The 23,235-nt window shown below is 42.8% G+C and overlaps 1 protein-coding gene across 6 annotated transcripts in view; it reads left to right on the top strand.

Moving 5' to 3' along the window:
- NAA16 (N-alpha-acetyltransferase 16, NatA auxiliary subunit) overlaps positions 1-23,235 on the top strand; it is a 107,880-nt gene that overhangs the window by 42,535 nt on the left and 42,110 nt on the right. The window contains exon 10 of one of the 6 annotated variants that reach the window (XM_020804249.3): positions 17,565-17,690. The exons of 4 other annotated variants lie outside the window; for them this stretch is intronic. In XM_020804249.3, coding sequence (XP_020659908.1) covers positions 17,565-17,573 — 9 coding nt within the window. In that variant the 3' untranslated portion in view covers positions 17,574-17,690. Of the gene's footprint in view, positions 1-202; positions 1,779-17,564; positions 17,691-23,235 lie in introns of those variants that run through there. One more of the 6 variants, XM_020804246.3, reaches the window with a different exon arrangement.

Here is a 23,235-nt window from a genome sequence, read left to right as displayed (position 1 = left end):
GTAAAATGATAGGATTGTGAAGAGGGAATGGACCCAAAGGTCATCAAGTCTAATCACCACCAAAGTGGGAAAACCACTGCCAAAGTAGTGCAAGGCATTCTACAGTTTCTTGCAGAGTTGCTTGAAGGTTATGTTGTATTTTGTTAATGTTGTCTTGGTTTTAGGTGGCCGTCCTGCTCACAAAGATATTTGTTCTCTGCAGAATTCTTTCCAGCCTTGTTAAGCACACAGGATTTTCCAGCAAGTATAATGAAACATTTGACAAGCATAGTGAAACAAAAACAAAGGCTTGTGGCACCCTTGAAACTGAAATGATGGAATTTAATGTGAGATTTTATGGATTACCCTATGTCTTTAGGCACAAATGGATTATAATCAATCAGTGTTTGTGATAAAATAAATCTGCTAGTCTTAAAAAGTGCCCCACACCTTTCATTTTGTTTTATTAGGCATGACAAAACCAACTAATGTAACTTCTTATTTAAGAAAAGAACTGTCTGAATGATAGATGCCACATTCAGGCATTACATTAAATCATGTCCTGAACAGTATTAGGTAGGAGTGCCTAGTTCCTCTCCACTTCTTTTCTCAACTTTTTCAGCACCCTGTTTGAAAAGAAGAGGGATGCTTTAAAAAAAGGATTCTTCTTTCTGTGCAGAACCTACCTGTGCAGAACCTAGCTCCTAGGGGAGGAAATCTGAAAGATTTATTTAACATTACAGTGGAAGCAGCATTGTCCAGGAACTTAAAAACATCACCAGCATCCTTCAGAACCTCAGCTTGTAACTCTTTTTCTGTCTATGGGTGGTGGGTGGGATGATTTCATTTCGAGGTGGATTAAGAAAGTCCTCAAAAAGGTTACATAGCAGAATTCTTTATGGATTCTTCTTTAAATAAACATTCGTGGTCATACTAGTTATTTGATTACCAGAACCAGGGCAGCAAATACAATGGTGTACTGTGACACTTGGTTTAACAGTTGGCTTTGTGTTCTCAAGTAAAGTTGGCTAGCTTTGCTTTTGCAAGTATATGACAAAGGACAGAGAGACACTTGAAGCAAGAAGGAAGAAAACCAAATTAAAGCCAAATAAACCTTCGATTTCAGTAATTACACCAGAAGGGCATCAGTCTCAGGGAGATGCAGCTGGAATTCATCTTACAAACCCTGAGTCAAATCTGTCCCTCAGAATTAACAAGGGACAAAAGAAGAACACTAGATCCATTGGTGTCAACTGTTAGAGTTGGAAGCATGCGCATGCCAAGGGGACGTTCTTCTGTTGACGAGCTGAGTAGAGCAATCATTTGGGCTTCATACATACTTCCTCTGAATATTACAAGGTTGCAAAACATGCCTTGACTTCAGCATTTTTTGGGCCAAGAATTTTGTAAAAGAAAAAGCAAGCAGGCAAGCAAGCCTAAACCAAACTGGTTGTCAACTAGAAGGAAGTTGACCCACAGTGTACTTATCATCAATATATCCAAAGATGAAGAATGCTGTCTGTGAAACGCAGGAGAACAGGGAAATTTCTCAACTGTAAATGTGTGTTTTCTGAGTCACATGGAGGGCATTATGTCCTTCTCTGCTTCCTGAGTCAGTATGATTGTGGGGAATTATTTGTGTAAAAAGAGAGTAGTTAGATCCTGTCATGGGTATATTTGTGGCTATTAGTAAACAAATTTGTTTACTAATGATTGCACTGTTGAATTAGCTGGAATACAGTATACTATGCTGGATGTTTTTCTTTTTAATTAGTACTTTAGTTTCAATCAGAAACCAGGGCATTTTACTACACTAGAAGTCAGGTTTTCTTGCAGAAGCCGTATAAAACTGAACCTGAGCAATAAATGTTTTACAACACTGTCACCCAGAAGACAACAGTAATCTGATACCTGCCCATCTACAGAAATAATGATTGTTTGCTAAGATATTTACCGTATTTTTGCACCATAAGACGCACTTTTTTCCCCTCCAAAAGGGGGGTAGAAAGTCTGTGCGTCTTATGGTGCGAAGGTGGTGACTTCGCCCCCACTGGCCTCGTGGGGGGGAGCATCGCAAGGGTCCGAGGGAGCCTTCCAGGACCCTTGCAATGCTCCCCCACCCCCCCGCGGGGCCAGCGCAGGCGAAATCGCCAGCTTACAGGTGGGGGAACGTTGCAAGGGTCCTGGAAGCTCACTCAGACCCTTGCGACGCTCCTCCCACCGGCAAAATCGCCAGTTTCTGGGAGTGTTTTGAAGCTTCCCAAGCCTCAAAACACTCCCAGAAGCTGGCGATTTTACCCCCCCTGGCCCCGTGGGGGGTGGGGGTAGCGTGGCAAGGGTCCGAGGGAGCCTCCCAGGACCCTTGCCACGCTACCCCCACCTCCCCACGGGGCCAGCCCTGGCGAAATCGCCAGGGTCTGGGAGTGTTTGGAGGCTTGGGGAGCCTCCAAACACTCCCAGAAGCTGGCGATTTTACCCCCCCTGGCCCCGTGGGGGGGTGGGGGTAGGGTGGCAAGGGTCCAAGGGAGCAGGCTGCCCCCACCTCCCCACGGGGCCAGCCCTGGCGAAATCGCCAGGGTCTGGGAGTGTTTGGAGGCTTGGAGAGCCTCCAAACACTCCCAGAAGCTGGCGATTTTACCCCCCCTGGCCCCGTGGGGGGGTGGGGGTAGCGTGGCAAGAGTCTGAGGGGGCCTTCCAGACCCTTGCCACGCTACTCCCACCCCCCACAGGGCCAGCGCAGGCGAAATCGCCAGCTCCCAGGACCTTTTGAGAGGCTGGAAAGCTTCTCAAAAGGTCCTGGAAGGTCGCTATTTCGCCCATGCTGGCCCTGTGGGCGGGTAGCGTGGCAAGGGTCTGGAAGGCCCCCTCAGACCCTTGCCACACTACCCCCCCCCCACGGGTCCAGGGGGGGCAAAATCGCCACCTTCTGGGGCTCTTTTGAAGCTTCCCAAGCCTTAAAAGAGCCCAGAAGGTGGCGATTTTGCCCCCTCTGACCCCCGGGGGGGCAGGGTGAGTCTCTAAAGGGTCCTGGAACACACTCTAGGACCCTTTGGAGGCTCACCCTGCCCCCCCACCAGGCTAGAGGGGGCGAAATTGCCACATTCTGGGGCTCTTCTGAAGCTTTCCAAACCTCAAAAGAGCCCCAGAAGGTGGTGATTTTGCCCCCTCTGGCCTTCAGGGGGTCTGGGTGAGCCTCCAAAGGGTCCTAGGTTGTGTTCCATAAGACAGACCTCTCCATAAGGCTCACCAATTTTTAGGAGAAGAAAACAGATTTTTTTCGTTTTCTTCTCCTAAAAATTTGGTGCGTCTTATGGAGAGGTGCGTCTTATGGAGCGAAAACTACGGTAGGTAAAATATGTAGTATATTCTTTGGAAGCCAGGGAGTCATAAAATCCTGGAAGAATTAGTGTTTACAAGAGAATAAATAATTACAGTATTTCCCCATGAACAAGTCTGTGTTTATACAAGTTTCCAAATTATTTTGCTATGATCTGGTTGGTTTGTGGACAATAGAGCCAACAGAATCGAACCTTTCTTGCTCCTTCTCAAAACATCCCCTCCATTTCCCTCTTCAGTGCATTTCAGAGGGTTGGAGGACCTGCAGAATATAATAGCCTGTGATACAGGGGGGCCATTGTGGAAGAGGTTGCTCAAAGCTAGTTCCTCTACTAGACTGGGAGGAGGGTTACTTTCAGTTACTTTCACCATAATGTGATACGTCTTGAGGAAGATTTTTTTTTCAAGCAGACACATCTCTTTAGACAATAGTTCGTTAATGCCTTGAAATAATTTGAATGGAGAAAACAAAATGAGCATGCGAGCTGGGAACTGGCAGACAAATTTTGTGTTTTTTCATTATAAAGGAAGGAGACCTAAAATGTAGGCTTGGTGCCTGTTTTTGTAAAAAATTATTCTAGCAATTTTCAGCTGAGCTCTTGATTCCAGATATTCAAAACTCCAGCTGTACTTGTGAAAACAACATTTGTTTTCTCTTATAACTTACAAGTCATAAATGAATAATGTGTGATTCTGACTTTCATTACAATACTAAGCATATATTGATGTATGCAAAGTGGTTGACCTCTGGACCAAATTTGGTGAGTGTTATCACTCTTACCCCAGTTATGCTGAGTTGTGGTTGAATCGCGAACCATGTTGTGGTTCATTAATTCTGACTCTGGATAAGCCAGTGACTTTAGGCGGAGACGTTGAACAGGATACCTGTGGAGTAGAGATGGAGGTATTTGTATATGAATATCCCCGCACAGGTGGTGTTAACGAGGGTCCAGCCCCATGGGGCCGGATGGTCCACTCACTTATTTGCCACAGAAGCGGATGGCGCGATTCTACCAATGGTGACACAGTGTATGATCTGCTCGCCACTCTTCGACTTTGTGGTGAGCTTGTCCTCCTACCAGCAGAGCCATTTGTGGAATCACGCTGGCCATGTCCGTGGCAGATTGGTGAGTGGACCGTCCAGCCCCATGGGGCTGGACCCTCATTAACCCCACCTGTGAGGTAAACTAATACGAATACCCCCATCTTTACTGTGGAGCCTTGGAGAACCAAATACCTTCCAAACTTCATCTGACATGGCCCAGCAGCACCACTGTATCCAAGATGAAGAATGCGGTAGGTGGAACTTTGAAAATTTGCATTGCAGGGTGCAGCATTTGATTGCTTAATAAACAAACAATTTTAGTTCATGTGTAAAATAAATTGGGAAAGGAGTGAAGGAAAGAGAAGATTATTAACTGAATAATCTGGGGAACTGGTTTGGATGTAATACATTATCATTGTTTAGTACATTCAAAGTCAAAACAGTTATATCTACTTTCTGAGTGCCTTTTCCCCACAACATCTACCTGTGCCACCAGAAGTTTGCAGGAAATGCTCCTATAGGTTGCCATACTGAGGGAGATCAGAAAGACATCCACCAGAAATCATGCCTTCATGGTGGTGGCACTACCTCTCAGAAATGGGCTCCCAGTTGAGCTGCACCTGGCCCTCACCCTCTGTATCTTCAAGATGTTGCTTAAAACTATGCTTTTCAGAGAAACTTTTACTAGCAACCTCTAATGGATCTATCAAATCTGCTCTGCTGTTTGACCATCCCTGCTGCTTTATTGATTCTGCTGTTCTTATTTTTAATTATTATATATACTTTCATTATTACTTCCCTTACTGTTTTATGAATGTATTTGCTTTATTATAGTCGTCCATCCAGACTAGTGCTTCATGTTAATCATGTGGTACAAAAGTGGAATGAATGAATGATCAGACAAACTAATATGAAGTAGTTGGTTGGGGGCTGAGTTAATCTTGAGTGATGAATGCTTAAGACGGGAATGCTGAGACTTGCGACGGAAGTAGAAATGCTATGAGTAGATGGAATGATAATAATAATAATAACAGTAATACAAAAGGACTTTTTCAGCAGGAGTAGTGAAACATTTGGGTGGCTTGACAGAAATCTTTTAATTATTTCAAAGCAAAGAATAGGCAGCAAATTTGTCATGTTTTCATTTGATCCTGTTCTAGGTTCATGAGATACCATTTTACATAACTAGAAGTAAGCAAAGTTTAGGGAAATCTCTTCCATCTCCTAGAGGAAGTGAGGAGATGTTTTGAACAGTTCTTTAAACACTTAAATGGGGTGGTGAGTGTACGGCTCTGGGGTTGCAGAGGGTGTAGTTGGGTTGAGGGAGGGCTGCAGGCCACTCTTTTCCAAACTTTTATGTACATGATAAAAGATTCAAAGACAGAACTATAAGTGATGATTAGTGATCTCATTGAAACTGATTATATATATAGCAGTGAATTTCCTGCTCTTGCAAGGAGCTCATTTCTGTTATTCTTGGGATCCCTTATAGCTCTATAATTCTATGACTCTTGTGAGAAGTCTTACTACAGTGGTGCCCCGCATAGCGAGGTTAATCCGTTCCGGATTAACCTTCACTATGGGGAAACATTAAGTGGGACAGGGAAACCCATTAAACGCATTAAACGAAGTTTAATGCGTTCCAAATGGGCTCAAAACTCACTGGTCTCCGATGTTTCCCCATGTTGTGGCGGCCATTTTGGGTGTCCCGGCGGCCATTTTGGGTGTCCGGGCGGCCATTTTTAGTGTTCCGGCGGCCATTTTGGGTGTCCAGCAGCCATTTTGGAACCGCCGAACAGCTGTTCCCCCATCGCAATGCGAGGATGCCCTCACATTAGCGATGGGGAAATCCGCATCGGTATGCGGATTCTTTGTTAAACGGTGCACTCGTTATGCGAGGCACCACTGTACAATCAAAAGAAGTCCATACTAGTCCCCTAACCTCATGATGCTACCAAAAAAAGGGAAGTTAGTCTGTCATGACTTGCTTATGAGAAAACCATACTGAATCTTAGAAATCAGTTTTCAGAGTGCTTTCATACGGATTGCTTAATGAACTGTGCTGATATACAGTGGTGCCTCACAAGATGAATGCCTCATGGGACGAAAAACCCACAAGATGATTGGTTTTTGCGATCGCTATGGTGCCTCGCAAAACCGTTTCTTCTATGACCATGCTTCGCAAGACTTTTTTCCCCCCGAGCCCGATGCCTCGCAAGACAAATAAATTTCACTCATCTTGCAAGGTTCCCATAGGGAACCCTGCAAGACGATTTTTTTCGCAAGACACTGATTCTCACGGAATGAATTACATTTGTCTTGCGAGGCACCACTGCATTTCCTGATAAAGCTGACAGATCGGTAGTTCCCCAGCTTCTTCTCTCCTCCTTTTTGAAATGTGGATAATGTTGAGTTGCCTCCAGTGCTTAAGGACTTCACCTGTTTCCCAAGAATTCTCAAGGATTAGAGGCAGATGCTCAGGTTCCTTTAGTACCCTTAGAAGCAGTTTCTCTGGCCCTGGAGACATGAATTCATTTTATAGTTACATGTTCAGGTACTGTCTCTTTGTCTTTCTCGGTGCTTAAGTTTGTCAGAGGATGCCCTCCTCTCTGTCCCATCACCAGCACAGAGATCGTTGATGGGGAGGGGCCTTGAGAGAGGGCCTTCTCTGTCCAAGACCGGCTTGGGGAATGTGAGTGCTGTAAAATAAATGACTTCAGACTGCAGATTACTTAGCTCTTAGTTAACTCTTTTAGCATGGCCGGGAGAAGGCTGATTCTCTCTGTGTCCCTCCAGCAGCTCCTTTGTTCTCTGGCTGCATGCCACACTCAGCCCCCCCGCCAGCCATCAGAGTGATTTATTGCCTCCATAAAACGCCTCTCCTCCAGTTTACAGCCTATTACATTGCTTCTAAGCATACTTACAGACGCCTACTAATTTTCGTCACACAATACAAGAGGAAATGAGAAAACACTTCTTCCTGTTGCCTTAAGAACAGGCCCACATGGCACATAGATATATGGAAAGATACATAGACTTATAGAAAATTGCTAGACTAATAATATGCTCTCTGTTCTGCCTACAGCAGAATCATTTCCCTACATTCCCTCCGTTTTTATTTAAGTAAAGGATTATAGTCCTCATCCTGATTAGCAAGGATATGATATTTAGCTTGATACAATTGCTTAGGGCTAAGAGAATCAGATGGGACGGTCCGACAACAACAGGATAGTAGTGTAGATAAAAGAGCAGGCAAACATTGAATACAGCAACATAAAATAACTAAAATTACAATTATAATAATGATATACATAATAAGGGTACGCAACCAGGTCCAGGAAAATGATGGCAGCCATGACCACATTGACTGCCACAAGGAAAACGACGAAGGGGCATGTTGGTCACTAATTAACTGTTCCATGGCCAGGAGCGTGTGAGTAATATTAGGTGAACGGTCAGATACATATACACAGCAGGTAGCTCCAATCAGAGCTCAAACACCACCTTTGGCCGCTAACATGACATCTAACGCTTGGCGATTCTGCAAAGCAACTGAACGTAGGTCGCTGAGCTCTGAATTTACAAGCTTTAAGGCACGGATAGTGTCATTAAACATGGCTTCTGTAAAATTAGATAACTTTAGCAAACTGCGATAGTTCCAGGTAGCGCCAATGAAAGGAGCAAATAGCGTGATAAACCCTCGGGTAGCAACAGGAAAGGAATTCAGGTCGTTGTTGCGTCGATTACGAACACGGCCCAAAACAGCAAGTGAAGCATGTTTAGTAACAGCAGGAACCAAGAAACCCACGGTGCAAGTTCCACGCCAGTAAGCGGGAATAAACTTATAGGCGAAGCGGCCACAAATAAACCAATATCCTTCAGGTAGAGAGGACGGGACAGAATCATCAAAAGCACGTTGAATACACAATGTAAGGAATGTTTTCCAGAGTAGACCGAGCTTCCCACTCTTAGCAGTGGTAGCCATACCTCCGCAAGATAACAAGGAAGCGGTACCATTAATTTGCAGGGTTAAATTACAGCCTATGTAATCATAACCAGACAGCAGTGATTCTTGAATCATGAAGGTACGATTGCACGAAGGGAACGTACCAACCTTCACAGTGGCATTTGAGGAGGAAAGGTTACCTGTACGAAAACACCAAGAAGCAGCAATACTAGCTCCTAGACCTAAAGGTATAGTGTGGGACACATTAACGGTCTGACGAGGAATACTAACATTAGACGTCCAATCCTGCATTGGAACGCCTATATATGAACCATCAGAAAAAGCATTGCTAGGAATGTGAGCACAAATATAACAATTAGTCCAATTCAGAACATCAGACATCTTACTTATCTCTTTAAAATAATAATTGTCCTGCCATGGTCCTAAAGAAGTACCCTGGCTACAGGAAAAGAACAATAATAACACTGAACACATCACGAGTCCACAATGTCCTTTGGAAGCGCAGCGCGCCATGGGCGAACACATCGTGTAGGAATCCACACAGCTCCTTTGTCCAAGGCAATTGCAGCGTATCCGCGTCCCCAGGTAATCAGTTCGGCTGGCCCCTTTCCAGATAGGGTCCGGTGGCTGACGATATGACACCAAAGGTCGCGGCAGTTGCTCCTGGGACCTGAAATGAAGCTCAACAGGAGTGTGGTTCCTATTATGAGGAAACAGCAAAAGGTTTAGTGTGTACAATACACGAGCAACAGCTATAGGGATGTCAGCTACAGGAACATTCTTCCCAGAGGTCTGCTTCTGAAGAAGGGATTTAAAGGTTAAATGAGCACGCTCGACGATTGCTTGACCTGTAGAGTTAAAAGGAATCCCATGTTTAAGCCTAATTCCCCATTGTTTACAAAATGGAGAAAAGGCATCTGAAACATAAGCTGGTCCATTGTCAGTTTTGATCACGTCTGGTCGACCCATAACAGCAAATGTGCAAACACAGTGCTGGATGACGTGTCTAGTAGTTTCTCCCTTCATTGGTGTCACCCAAATAAAACCTGAGTAAGTATCAACAGTGAGATGAAGCTTAGAGAATGGGGACAATAATGGCGTATGAGTTACGTCCATTTGCCAAATCTCATTCGAATGTTCTCCACGGGAGTTAACAGCATCAAAAGGCAGATTCAAAGGAGAGGTAGTACAGGATGAACAGGCTGAGACAATGTCCCGAGCTTGAGCCATGGGAATATTAAACTGTTTATGAAGAGTCTTAGCAGATTGATGAAACATCCCATGCGAAGACATAGGATCATCAAAAAGGTGAAATGTCTCAGGGACGTCATGTAAAAATGAATCCGCCACCGCATTTCCCTGGACAAGGAACCCAGGCAAATTAGAATGGGAGCGAATGTGAAAAACAAAACACTGATTGATGCGTGACTGAAGCAGAGACTGCAAAGTGGAAAACAAGTCATACAGTTCCTTGTCCATTGAGGGAGCAAGATAGGAGGAAGGCAAATGTAACAGTAGTCGAAATACATACTGAGTGTCCACAATCAAGTTAAAGTCCTGGTGAGCAAATATTTGAAAGGCAAGAATAACAGCAGCAAGTTCCGACCGTTGAGCAGAAGTATGAGAAGATGTAAATTGAGGAACCCAGTTACCACTTTCGTCCTGCCAGGTAACAACACCCTTGCTTGGTGAGCCATCTGTGAACATGGTAGTCGCTGTAGGCAATGGATGATCTGCAAAGCAAGTGGTTAAGGTATAGGGAACAAGAGACAGCAAAGTTATACATTTGTCCTTTGGAGGATTAGGAATGACTTTGCCGAGAAAGTCGGCGCATGCAATTTGGAAATCAACTGAATTTTGTAGAAGACGTTCAGCATCCCCTTGCCTGAAAGGAAAATAAACACAGTCAATATCAGAACCAATCAACTGAACACAATGAGAACGGGCCTTAGAAAACAGGTCTGCCACAGCTGTGACAAATGGATAGAGTTTGCGAGAAGGTGTGTGAGGAAGATGCAACCATTCAATTATGGCAATCCTTTCAGACGTGACAGGAACATACAGGATGGCTGTAGGGAGTGAAGGAGTAGATAAAATAGCACATGAAAGACGAGAAGAGTCTGGAGGTAGTCGATCAATGGCTTGAAGTTTAAGGCGGTGAGAAACAAGTTGAAACGCTTGCTTCATTGGCTCCGTAATAGGAATGACATCCGCCGGCGATGTGTGACCAGAGAGAGCGTCGAATAATGGAGAAAGTTCTTTTGTGGTGAGAGCCAGGAAAGGTCTAGCCCAATTAATATTTCCTAGTAGGCTTTGTAATTGGACTAAGGTCAGAGTAGATGGAATCTTCAGTTGAGGAAGCTTTGGTATAGATGCTTGTTGTGAAAGTTTATGTCCCAAATATTGGTATGGTGGAACAGTCTGTACCTTCTCAGGGGATATGCAAAGACCATATGCAGTAAGTTGAGAGGCAAGGAAGTCCATGTGAGAAGAGGTAATACATTTACCAGCTATCAAAATGTCATGCATGTAATGGTAAACAGTCAATTGAGGATACTTTTTTCTAAATGGTTCAAGTGCTGCAGCTACAAAAACCTGACACAAGGAGGGGCTGTTGCACATTCCTTGGGGGAGACAGACCCATTCAAAATGGTGGGTTGGTTGAGAGTTATTATAGACAGGCACAGTGAAGGCAAATTTTTCACAATCTTGTGGGTGCAAGGGGATGGAGAAAAAACAGTCCTTCAAGTCAATGACTCGCAGGTCATGATCCTGAGGTAGCAAGTTTGGATTAGGCATTCCACATTGAAGGGGACCCATTATCTGCATACGTTCATTGACTTTTCTAAGGTCTTGAAGCACTCTCCATTTTCCTGATTTCTTTTTAATGACAAATACAGGCGTGTTCCAAGCGCTGACACTAGGTCTAATATGCCCAAGGGTAAGTTGCTCCTCTATCAAGGCCTCCACCGCCTGGAGCTTCTGAAGTGGCATAGGCCACTGCTCAACCCAAACTGGTGTCAAATCTGTCCATTTAATAGGAAGAGCATGTAGTGGCGCGCACGGGGAGGCCCTTAGGATAAATTTGTATGTATGACAGTTCCCAACTGGGACAACAAATCTCTGCCCCATAGTGTTAGAGGAATGTCCATGACCAATGGTTTCAGTTGTATAACTTTATCCTCTGATTGAAACATGATATTATGGGCACTTTGCTGTGCCGCAGTAAATCCACCTACTCCATATACTGCGGCTGCCTGCTGCAAGGGCAAAGACCCTGGCCAATCCTGTTTCGCTATGACCGTCACGTCAGCACCAGAATCCAGCAAGCCATGAATGGCTTTGCCTACCATAGTAATAGTTAACATCGGCCTCTGATCTGACAAAGCAATAGTAGCCATAAGCAAATTTTCAGGCACTTTGTTGGGGGAAACAGACTGTCCATTAGATACATCTGGAAGCAGAAACAATTTACCAATTCCCATTCCAGCAGGTAGGTGCAGGGGAATGTTGGACCGGACATGAATCATGAATGTACTGAAGTCAGAGGGAAAAAACATCCCAGGGACGATGTCCAAATTAGGGTTAGGGGCAAATGGCAATAAAAGTCCCATGAATCCCTGTGGAATGGATACAGGAATACTAACCGGGACTGGCGATGGTAGCCCTGGAAGATTCAGAAAGACAGACTCAGCTACTTTGACTATGATGCCTCTTTGTTCAGCTGCCTGCTCAGCATCTATAGCCCAACCCCAATTGGCTGCTTCTTTACGATTGCATATCTCTAGCCAGTCCTTAGCAAGTGGTGGGATATAATCTAAGCATTCAGTGTCCTCCAGTTTTGAAGAACTATCTGGCTGCTGCGCCCCTAATTCTTTGCCTGGGCCTGGGGCTGGCCCATCTCGGCGTTTCCCTGATCCATGTGGTAAAACTGGTCACTGGCATGATTATTCTGTTGTTGATTCTCAGGGCGAGAGCGGCATTGGCTAGCCCAATGATAGCCTTTCTGACAAATGGGACACTTCTTAGAGGGTCTATTGACGTGTTTTGGCGTGGAACGACACTGGTTTTTAAAATGCCCCTCTTTCCCACAGGAAAAACACCGTTTACCTTGCGCTGGGTTTGATTGAATGGCTTGTTGTGCTGTAGCATACATAGCTGCCTTATAAGAAATAGAGCCCACATTTTGACAGACTCTTAACATATCCTGAATAGTGGTTTCTGGGTTGCTATAAATGGGAGTCAGTGCCTTTCTGCAGTCATCATTAGCATATTCAAAGGCCAGCTGTTTTTGAAGCATAGAACGTGCCTTATGGTTATCAATTTGCCTTTCTATTGCTGTAATCAGGCAACTAACAAAGTCAGAGAATGATTCTTTGGGGCCTTGCCGAATGGTGGTAAACCCAGGCGATGGCCCCTCAGTAGACACTGGCAACTTGGCCCATGCTTTTTTCATAATTTTGGCAAGCTGTTCTATGGCAAGGTCTGAAAGGCCAAGTTGTTGGGCTGAAGTTTGAAACTGCCCATTACCAAGAAGTTGATCCCTGGTAACCCTGTTAATGGCTTGTTGGTTTGAGTGGGCATTTTGTTCAGCTTGGTCTGTTGCCAAGTGTCGCATTTCATCCAAAATTAGCAGCGACTGAGCTGGAGGCAGCAAGGAACGCACAACCAATTTCCAATCATTTGGTGTCAGCTTCTGTTCTGACAAATTTTCCAGCAAGGCTTTGGTGTAGGGTGCATGAGGGCCATATTCTTTAACAGCCTGCAACAAGTCCTTAATCAGTTTCATTGGGATGGGTTCATATCGGTCCGGGACTGCAGCTGCCCCAGGGAGGGCAGGTTGGCCCCCAGCAGCAGCAACTGGAGCAACAGCAGGGGTACCTTGGATGATGGGAAATGCAGAAATCATTGAGTGCGCTGTATCCCCAGAGTCAATTAGCACAGCGGACAGAGAAGCTGCAATCGGGGTTACCACAGGGGTTGTTCTTAAAGGTGCATTGTGGTCATTTTGTAGAAATAGGACAGGAGTGCTAAAGTCATCATTGTCCAGTCTATCAGGAGGCTTCTTCCTACTGTGGTAGGAATCATACTGAGAAGGCAATGGAGGTGCAGAAGGCAATAGGGATGCACTAGGTGCTGGAGGTAGTATCCGTGGCAAAGGAGGGTACATGGACATGGCCCCACATTCCATTTGTTGATTGAAAAGGATGTTCCTTGGGGAAAGATTCTTAAGAGAAGCCCTCACTTTGCACCAACTAAAAAGAATGTGTGAAGTAATTTTCGGGTCGTTTTGAAATGTGCTCCCAATCTTCATCCATTGTTCTAAGTCAAGGGTGCCACTCTCAGGGACCCATGGACAACATGAATATATGGCCAAAACTAAGTCTTCCAGCTCTTTCTTCGTGGCTGGGTGGCCATGGCTTGTAATTAGAAGGAACAGTTCATCTACAAAAGCCTTTTGGTCTTGGGATAATCCTGAGCCCATTGTATGTATCTGAATTTGACCAACCTACTCACCCTTTGGGATCCTTTAAAAGGATGATTAGCGCGCTGAGCTCGTGCAGAGCGAGGTGGTAGGGCAGAACACAAGTACCATCGTTCTGTGGTCGTAACTGAAGATTGATGGCCCTTTTCTTACGTTCGATCACACGGGAGCACCACTTATTGCAAGGCCGGCTCGAAGAAGTGTGTGCTGAAAAATAAATGACTCCCAAAGACAGAAGACTTCGCTTTGTTTTGCTCTTTCAGTTTGCTGGGGAGAGACTTCTTTCTGTTAGCTGGGGAGAGACTGAACTGCCTCACAGCTTCTCTCTGCAGTGTTCTTCTATTTTCTCTTTCAGTTTCTCCCTCAGCTTTATCAGCTCAGCTCTCTCCAGCCACTGTCAGAGTGATTTATTGCCTATAAGAACGCCTACTTTCAGCAGAGTTTCAGCCTATCAAACAGCTTATACAGCAAAACCTATCCTATTACAATGCAATAGGAAATGAGGAAATATGCTTCTTCCTGTTGCCTATAGATATATGGAGAGTACATAGATTTATAGATATAGCTACATACAGTAATAAACTCTCTTTTCTGCTGCTGCAGAACCATTTCCCAACACTTCTCTGTGACTGCTCCCAGGTTATGGAATGCTCTCCCTCGGTAGGTCAAGTTGACCCTCTCCCTTTTATCCTTCCACTGACAGATCGACCCACCTTTTCAGGCAGAGTTTTAACAATCATGAGTGAGTCCCTGAATGCCATTTTTAAATTTAGATAGTTTTTAAAATTTTACATGCTTTTAATTATCCAGTGTATTTTAATCAGACTTGTAATTTAATTGTTTTTAATGTGTAACTTAATTTGTTTTTAATTCTATTATTTTTACTACTAGGTGCCACCTTGAGTCCCCTTATTGTGAGAAAGGCAACCTAACAAACAAACAAATGTCCTGGGCAGGAGCCCCCTCATTTCCTCGTATATTCCACTTGTACCTGGTTGGGAACTATTTCCTTTTTGACTACCCGCTTGTACTCTTTCTTGGTGATTTGCCTTCCTTCCATTTCTTATACATTGTCCTTTTGAAGCTTAGCTAATCTGACAAATTGTGCAGCCACCTTGACGTCCTCAGATTTCTCCTCCATTTCTTTCTTGTAGGAGTTGTCTGTGATTTTGCCTTCACTTTTGCTTTGTAACGAAACACCCATCCACCATGGACTCCCTTCCCTTTGAGTATTTCTGATTCTGGAATCTCATTCAGCATTTCCTTAAGCTTGTTGAAATCATCATTTTTGAGGTCAGTGTTCACATTATACAGTACTACTCTCAGCTTCCCCATTTCTCAGAATAACAAATCCCAAGAGAGCATGGTCACTTCCATCCAAAGTTCCCACTATTTCCACTTCATTAACAAGTTCTTCCCTGTTAGTTAGGACCAGATTCAGAACAGCTGATCTTGTTGCTTCTTCCACTTTCTGAAAGATGTTGTCAGCAAAGGAAGTGAGAACTTTGACGGGCTTTGCAGTCCTGGACAAGTTGGAATTCCAGCAGATTCTAAGGTAGCAGAAATCTCCCATTATTACTTTACTTCTTCTCTTTGATGTTTTGCAGTCTCATCTAGGAGGGCATCATCTACATTCCCTGTCTGGTTAGGAGATCTGTAATATACCCCCAAAGTGATGTAACAGTTGTTTCTCTCTTTGTTTCTTACTCAAACGCTCCCAGCCTTTGTTCCATGCTCTAATTTATGGGTCTCCTCACATCGGAATGATAAAAAAAATAATCTGTGCCCTGAAGTCCTTTAGCTCCCTACCCAGAGCATTGTAGTCACTTGCAATACACTGAAGGGTGTGTCTGGCTGTATCATTTGTTCCCATGTAGACCAGAAGGAAGTGATGGGAATCACTTAAGGAAATGCTGACTTTTTGATTCTTGGCAAGCTCTGTGCCATATCCTAGTTCTTTGCTTAGAAGAACAATGAAAAAATAAGATAATGGTGGATGATTAAATAAACTGCAGATCAATGTTCGTTGTTGCCAGAAACATCTTTCTGCAACTTAATTTAGTGTACCATTTTTGTTTTGTGCTATAAATCAGTCAACTTGCCACATTTTTCCATGTCAATTGCTTTCAGGTTATATTACAACAATACATTCATTGTGGACCTTTCTATTAAAAAAACAATCAGAATGGAACTTATTACATACTTTTTTTCTATTTCTGTAATACAGTACTAAGGAATGTTCACTGAAGTACTTGCAGAACTTCATGGCCTTTTATTTTCTTGGCAGAATTCAAAATAGCAGTTTTCTTCAATAAAGTCTTAGGCACCCTATCTGTTTCCTAGTGTTAGATTCTGAAGATTTGATTTATTTATTAAATGAGCACTATATCAATTGCAAAACTACACATCCTTTTTCAAAGCAATGCTGTTTACAGTGATGACTTGCTGATCCTTGTGGCTAATCATGAAATTGGATCTTCTCTCTTTGCAAAGCAGTTAGTAAGATGAAAGAAGCTTTCTCGGTCAAATATTTAAGGAAAACATGTGAGATGGAAGGACCTAAAATGAGCAGTATAGATGAAGGTAGATAGACAGCAGCACTGGATCTGAAGAGTGTATATGTGAGAGTACAGAAGCAAATGCAGGAGGATAAAGACTTCATCTCACAGCAGATGAACAGTGGAGTCTGGTGGTTCCAGTGTGACTGGGGGGTGGTGAATCCACTGCAGTTTTTAGTCTGAATATTAAGAGACCTCTTCCAGGTACTGAAATTATTCTGATGCTAACATCTGGAGCAGATTCACCCCACACTAACATTAGACTCAACTGCCTTCACTGCAGACAAATCTGCATATACAGTGGTGCCCCGCATAGCGAGGTTAATCTGTTCCGGATTAACCTTAGCTATGCAGAATCGTCGCTAAACGGGTAGGGAAAATGTATTGAAACGCATTAAACTTAGTTTAATGCGTTCCAATACCTTTCTTACTTACCCGTTCAGCGAGGATTCCAATTGCCGGCAGCCATTTTCGCGCCCTCGCTAAGCGAGGGCACGGTGTGAAAACGGCTGCCGGCAGCCATTTCTGGGTTTCCAGCGGCCATTTTGGAGCCGCCGAACAGCTGTTCGGCGGCTCCAAAATGGCCGCCGCAATACCCGATCTTCGCAATGCGGGTTTTCCCCATTGCGAAGATCGGGTATGTTTCCGTATAGCGATCCCGAAAAAGGGATCGCTATACGGAAACATCGCTATACGGTGCACTCGTTAAGCGAGGCACCACTGTATTAACTTTTTGAACGTATGCTTTTATATAGCATCACACTTATAAGTAGTTTGCAGCAGTTTGCACTCAGAAAAGTGAAAAGAGAATGATCATCTTCTGTCTTGTATACAGTGCTGTGTTTAGAAGGATTGTGCAGCATGAGCTTCTCTGTTTTTATTAAATTGGTCTGTGAGGACTTAGTAGAATATCTTTATAGCAGACTTTCTGGTGGCTCAGAAGAACTCCATTGCCAATGGATGTGAGCTATATTCATGGACTGTTCCCCTAGAAAACTACATACTTAAAAGAATCTGTCATCTTCATCACAGCAAATACTGAAGAGCAAAAAAAGTGGAATTATTCTATTTTCTTTGTTATAGACCAATTCTCAAAAGCATTCCTGAGGTTTCAAATAATAGATCATTTAAACTGAAATATAAAGGGAAGACTGCATTTAATCACTATCAAGGTCTACATCAAATGTGTTGCAGGTGCGTTGATTCCATTGAAGCTCGACATCAGCGCACATATGTCCATTTGACTAACTTAAAACATGGAGACTCTATGAGGAAATAACTGCATGAGGGAATATCTGGCTGGAAGCAACACCAGAAGTCTCAAAAAGTGTATACTACACAGGAAGGTAGGCTGTCTCCCCTGAAGATTGTTCTTTTTCTTTTTTAGGGAGATAGCTTTTTGTGTGATAAAAAAAACAGCACTAGCAAGAAGCAAGCAGTAATTGAGTAGCTCAGTTGAGACATCCTAGCGAACCATGGTTTGTACTAAATGGGACTTGCCACTCAAACTGTAGTTTGAATTTCCAAACATAATGAAAGTAAACAATGATAATTTTAGAGGTGCTTCTCTGTTTCTATTTTTCCTTCCTTTCATCTACATAAAATGATCCCATCTCCAGGATACAACAGTCATTGAATGACCATAAGTGGTTTGTCATTTAGATATCATGCTAAACCATCCTTAACCATGATTTCATGTGATGCCTGAACTGAGCCAATGTATTAGCAGGGTTTCCTTAACAAATTGCTTGCTTGAAATGGCAGTGTTTGTGACATGATTATATAGAAGCATGTCACAAATCTCAACTTTAGACCAAATCTCAATATATATTGAACTGGACATATGGAAGATGATTATATATATCTTCCATATGTCCAGTTCAATATATATTGAGATTTGGTCTAAAGTAGTTTATAACATTGTCAAGGCTTAGTTTTAAGCATAGAATACTCCAAAGTAAAGCAAGGCTGTGTGCACACCATAGCGTCATAACTGTATGATCTAAAAGAAGGTTAGTCATACAGTCCATGAGTAAAAAAAAAAAAAAAAAAAAAAAAATCTAAAAATCAGTTGCTTTATAATTGATCGTGTGGTGAGTGAGAGAAATAACAAATTCCAAAAATCTTCCTGACCAGAACCATGGCATCTAAATTTAGACTGAAGTTGTATGAGATGTGAAGAGTCGACTGGAATTGTAACAGTCTTGTCCCTCAGGGAATGTAGAATGACTTGTCTCTCTCCATTTCTGTGGATAAAAGACTAGGAACCACACTGTGAGCTAATGTTTGCCATGAGACAAACTTATGGCTTCTGTCTTGGTTTAAAGCAGTAACCCAAGGTAACATGGCAATCGCCATACAAGTAAAGCTGAATATTAAATTTAATAGGTGCACTAGGTACAAACTGTCAAGCCAAATCATGAGTATCAGCTAGTGTTTAGAGGAAGATGGAATTGTCAGCATAATTCAGTTTCTTGAATCTTGAGAGGTGGTAAATCATTACTGCTGAAAGACCCTGCCAAGTAAATTTAAGTTTTATGATGCCTAGCCTGATGAAAAGATCCAAAAAACTTGAAAGTGTGCTTTCCCAGTGATACAGGAAGCCTACTGTAAAGCGTTATATACTGAGTCCTAATGAGTGGTCCAATAAAAATATTGCTCAACTCTTGAGTTTTGGTGAGACTTGCCTACAGCGAGGCATAAGATACAGCAGTTTACAGTAGTATTTATTTTTATGAGTTTTATTTATTAATGAGACACTGGTTGAAATCCAAGTGCTTAGTGTAGTAAGTCACAACTAGAATCGGCCCATGGAATGAGTGGGGATTTGGTGAGTTAACTCTTCTCTTCCATTAATTCAGTGGGCTTACTCTAGTTGTAACTTACTATGCCAATTTCAGCCATTGTATTTAAGATTCTATCCAATAGTCATAATTGGCCTAGCATTTCATGAAGGTGATTGAGTGGGCAGGCAGAGGAGGAACCAGTGTCTCATCCTCCATCCTTCACGAGGACTCTTGTACAAGCTGTAAAAGACATGATCAGTGTAGAAATGCACTGTACACAGGAGGGACAGGCCACTCCCACTGCTTCTGCCATCAGTTAGGTAAGGGTATTTGCTGCTTAGTAGTACACCAATACATTGGCAACTTGTTACCAAGCTGATCTGAAGAAATAGGCTTCCCTTCATTCATGACTGCATGAAAACACAGGCTACAATCCTTTTATCAGGGTACTAAAAATGTTTTGCTTTTCAGCAAGGACTGGCTTCTAAAATAGTTTGGGTCGAAGGTATCTAGAAGATAGCTTGGGCTTGGCAACCTGCTGAAGAGGCCCCTTTCACAGTTGCATCTTCTTCAGAGATCCTTTTGGTGAGGACTTGATAGAGGGCCTTCTCTGTGGCCCTTCCCAGGCACTGGAACTCTGCAGTGGGAGGCTATAGTTGCCTCCTACCTGCTTTTTATCCACTGGCAAGCAAAGATCTTTCTAGTTAAGCAGGCTTTTGGCAATTATTGACTTCAAATAATTTTAGGTTATATGTTGGTTTCTCTGTGTTAAGTAAACTAAAATTAGTATTTTATTTAGTAGCTTTTAAAGTACAATAGGACTGCAGTATCCATGGGGGATTTGTTCCAAATGGTAAAAAATGCAGAACTGTCAAACAGTATACCTTGCTTGGGCTCTGGTTCCTTTTAGTGGCTTGTTCGGGGAAATAAACTCTGGAAACGCGCAGAAATACATATTTTGTGTGGGGGCGTCTTACTGAGTATTTTCATGCAGCAGATAAGTGAATCAGTGGATCCTGATCCCACAGATGGGGGTGGTGGTGGTGGTTCTACTGTATTTTAAATTTAATTGAGTTTTTAAAACAGAATGAGTTAAATCTGTTACTTCATGGTTACTTCATTGTGCTTTAATTCTGGTGTTTTTTAACTATACTGTAATCCACTTGGGATCTCTGCTCTGGGAGAAATATGTCATATAAATACAGTGGGGTCTTGACTTGAGAACTTAATCCGTATTGGAAGGTGGTTCTCAAGTCAAAAAGTCTGTAAGTCAAGTCTCCATTGACCTACAGCGCATTGAAAACCGATTAATCCCGTAACAGGACGTTTTTGTTCCATTTTGTTTTTTTCTGGTCTGTAAATCAAATCTCAGTCTGCAAGTCAAATCTAAATTTTGCAGCCAGAGAAGTCTGTAACTCAAAAAGTCTGTAAGTCAAGCCGTCTGTAAGTCAAGGGTCCAGTGTACATTAAATAAATAAATAGCAAATACATTTTTAAATCCAGAGGGTTGTGAAGGTTTTATGTGTCTTTTCTGATGTCTTTGCAGTTGATGACATAGTTAAGGTTCTAGTGTCCCTCTGCTGAACAAGGAAGTAGAAAGGCATGCAAGATGCTAGAGATACTGAATTAAAGAAAGAATCCTTAGCAGCACAGTAAGCAAGAAAAAAAAGAGTTAAATCTCTCTCCTTTTAACATTTTTTGCTTGCTTACTATGCTGCTAAACTATTGTGTATTTCAAACAGATTTGCCCTTATAGGCACAGAATGGTTAACTAGAGTTCTGAATCCTGACCTGTACATGCCACAGTAAATTAACTTGATTTTTATTTACTTTTTAAAAATAATCTGAGATAGGCATGAACATGTTTTTTCATTGGAGTGAGTCTGTATTCCCTCAGCAGATACTTTGTGGGGGGCTCCAGCCATTGTTGGGTAGTTATTGATCCAAGAATGAACAAGGTGAAACCCAGAATAGACTGTTTTTTCATCCTATGCATGTGTTTTCTTACTCCGAGTATGCCATCCCTTTTGCATAGTCTGTTTTTCCTAAGCTGCACGAGAGATAGACCACAATTAATAGATGTCTGAACTAATTACTTACAGAAGACCCCTCCCACACATTGTTCCATTCTGCCATCCTTTTCAGCTTTTCTCCCAAGTTTCTCTCCTCTTCTCTCTCTGGATTGTTTCAATTGCTTTAATTTAAGCTATGCATGATCTGACATGAGTGGGAGTTAAAAAATAATACAAATGTCGTAGCAAGCATTCTCTGTATAAAAATGTTGTGTGTGGTAGACATATATGTAATTATAGACCAACTGTTTGATTATTGGTTGTTGCGGGTTTTTCGGGCTCTTTGGCCATGTTCTGAAGGTTGTTCTTCCTAACGTTTTGCCAGTCTCTGTGGCCGGCATCTTCAGAGGACAGCATGGCATTCACCAGAGCGCAGAGTGCTATCCTCTGAAGATGCCGGCCACAGAGACTGGTGAAACGTTAGGAAGAACAATCTTCAGAACATGGCCAAAGAGCCCGAAACCCCGCAACAACCATTAGATCCTGGCCGTGAAAGCCTTTGCGAATACGTTGTTTGATTATTCTTATGACAGATGATTACAGAACTATTGAGAGAATGGTTCTGCAGAGCCATAGGAATTGTTCAGAAGCAGAATCCAACTTCTCTCCCTAAAAACAGAAATCTTGTTAGATTTGGAATCACAAAATTATAATTTTGAATGTAATAAAAGCCAGAGTCTTCTGAAGTCCATTACTCAAAATTGAAGAGGGTGAAATCAAACATACCTCATTTTTATTATGATTAGATATCAATGTCTCACTTTTCTACTAATAGTAGAGTGACTTTAAAAAAGACAAAATGCACTTAGGCAATGTGAAAAATAAAAAGAGCATTATATCCAGACATTAACTTAGCAAGTTTCCATGGGATGCATGAACACTGAGTTTAACATGACTCCCCACTATGTAAGTCCCTTTTTATGGTGCTTGTTTCTTGGGGGGGGGGGGGGTTGGTGGCTGAAAATAAGGCAAGGACAGGTGATTGAAGAAGAAACAAAAGAGCCCTCTTTTCAACCTATGGGCTGATGTGTTCTCCCACATTGCAGCCAGGAAGGTGATGGCAGATCAGCGTAAAAGATTTTGCTTAGCTGTCATTTGTATCATGTAATTATTATCACAGTATTACAGGAAGGAGCAGTATTGCTGCAGCTTCTGGATTGGGGGTCACACTTGTTGAAAAGCAGCCCTGACAACTGTTTTGTATTTGGGTGAGAAGTGGTTAACTGATGGAAAAAGGATTCAGTTTCTGGAATTTTCCCTTGCTTGGTGTCACTTTGTAAATTGTGGTGAGCACAAGAGGATTAACCATGTAGACCAGGGGTCAGGGAACTTTTTTACCTTTTCGTCGTCGTCATTTAGTCGTTTGGTTGCGTCCGACTCTTTGTGACCCTATGAACCAGAGCACGCCAGGCCCTCCTATCCTCCACTGCCTCCCGTAGTTGTGTCAATTTCATGTTGTTTGCTTCTCAGACACTGTCCAGCCATCTCATCCTCTGTCGTCCCCTTCTCCTCTTGTCATCACACTTTCCTAACACCAAGGTCTTTTCCAAGGAGTCTTCTCTTCTCATGAGAATTTTTTACCTTTTACCCCCCCAAAAAAAATTATATACGCCGACATTACCCCCTTGATTCGAAAGGAAGGAAATCATACATTATTTGAATTAAAAATATTATTAAATCTACACAGGCTGTGTACCGAACTAGCAGGATGCACCAAATTTGATAAAAGATGTGCACTATTTTTGCTGGAACACATTGTACTCCAGCCATGGTGTGGTATAGGGAGTAGTAAGGTGTCCAACGTTCCTAGTAAGTTGCATTAATTTTTTGCTAGCTCGCAGAGGATTTAATCATCACCAGAGTGGTGCTAGCAATGACATACTTGCTAGAGACAGCCAATGCAGAATTGGGGGGGGGGGGGCTTTCCCTACCACTTTAATCATTCTATGTGTGGTGTGCAAAAAGGAACAAACCAGGCTAAAGGTTATGTCACCCATCCTGGTGCCA

The sequence above is a fragment of the Pogona vitticeps genome, chromosome 3, assembly GCF_051106095.1.
Source record: "Pogona vitticeps strain Pit_001003342236 chromosome 3, PviZW2.1, whole genome shotgun sequence".
NCBI lineage: Eukaryota > Metazoa > Chordata > Lepidosauria > Squamata > Agamidae > Pogona > Pogona vitticeps.
Note: the sequence above shows the minus strand (reverse complement) of the source record. Positions and strands in the feature narration are given on the sequence as shown.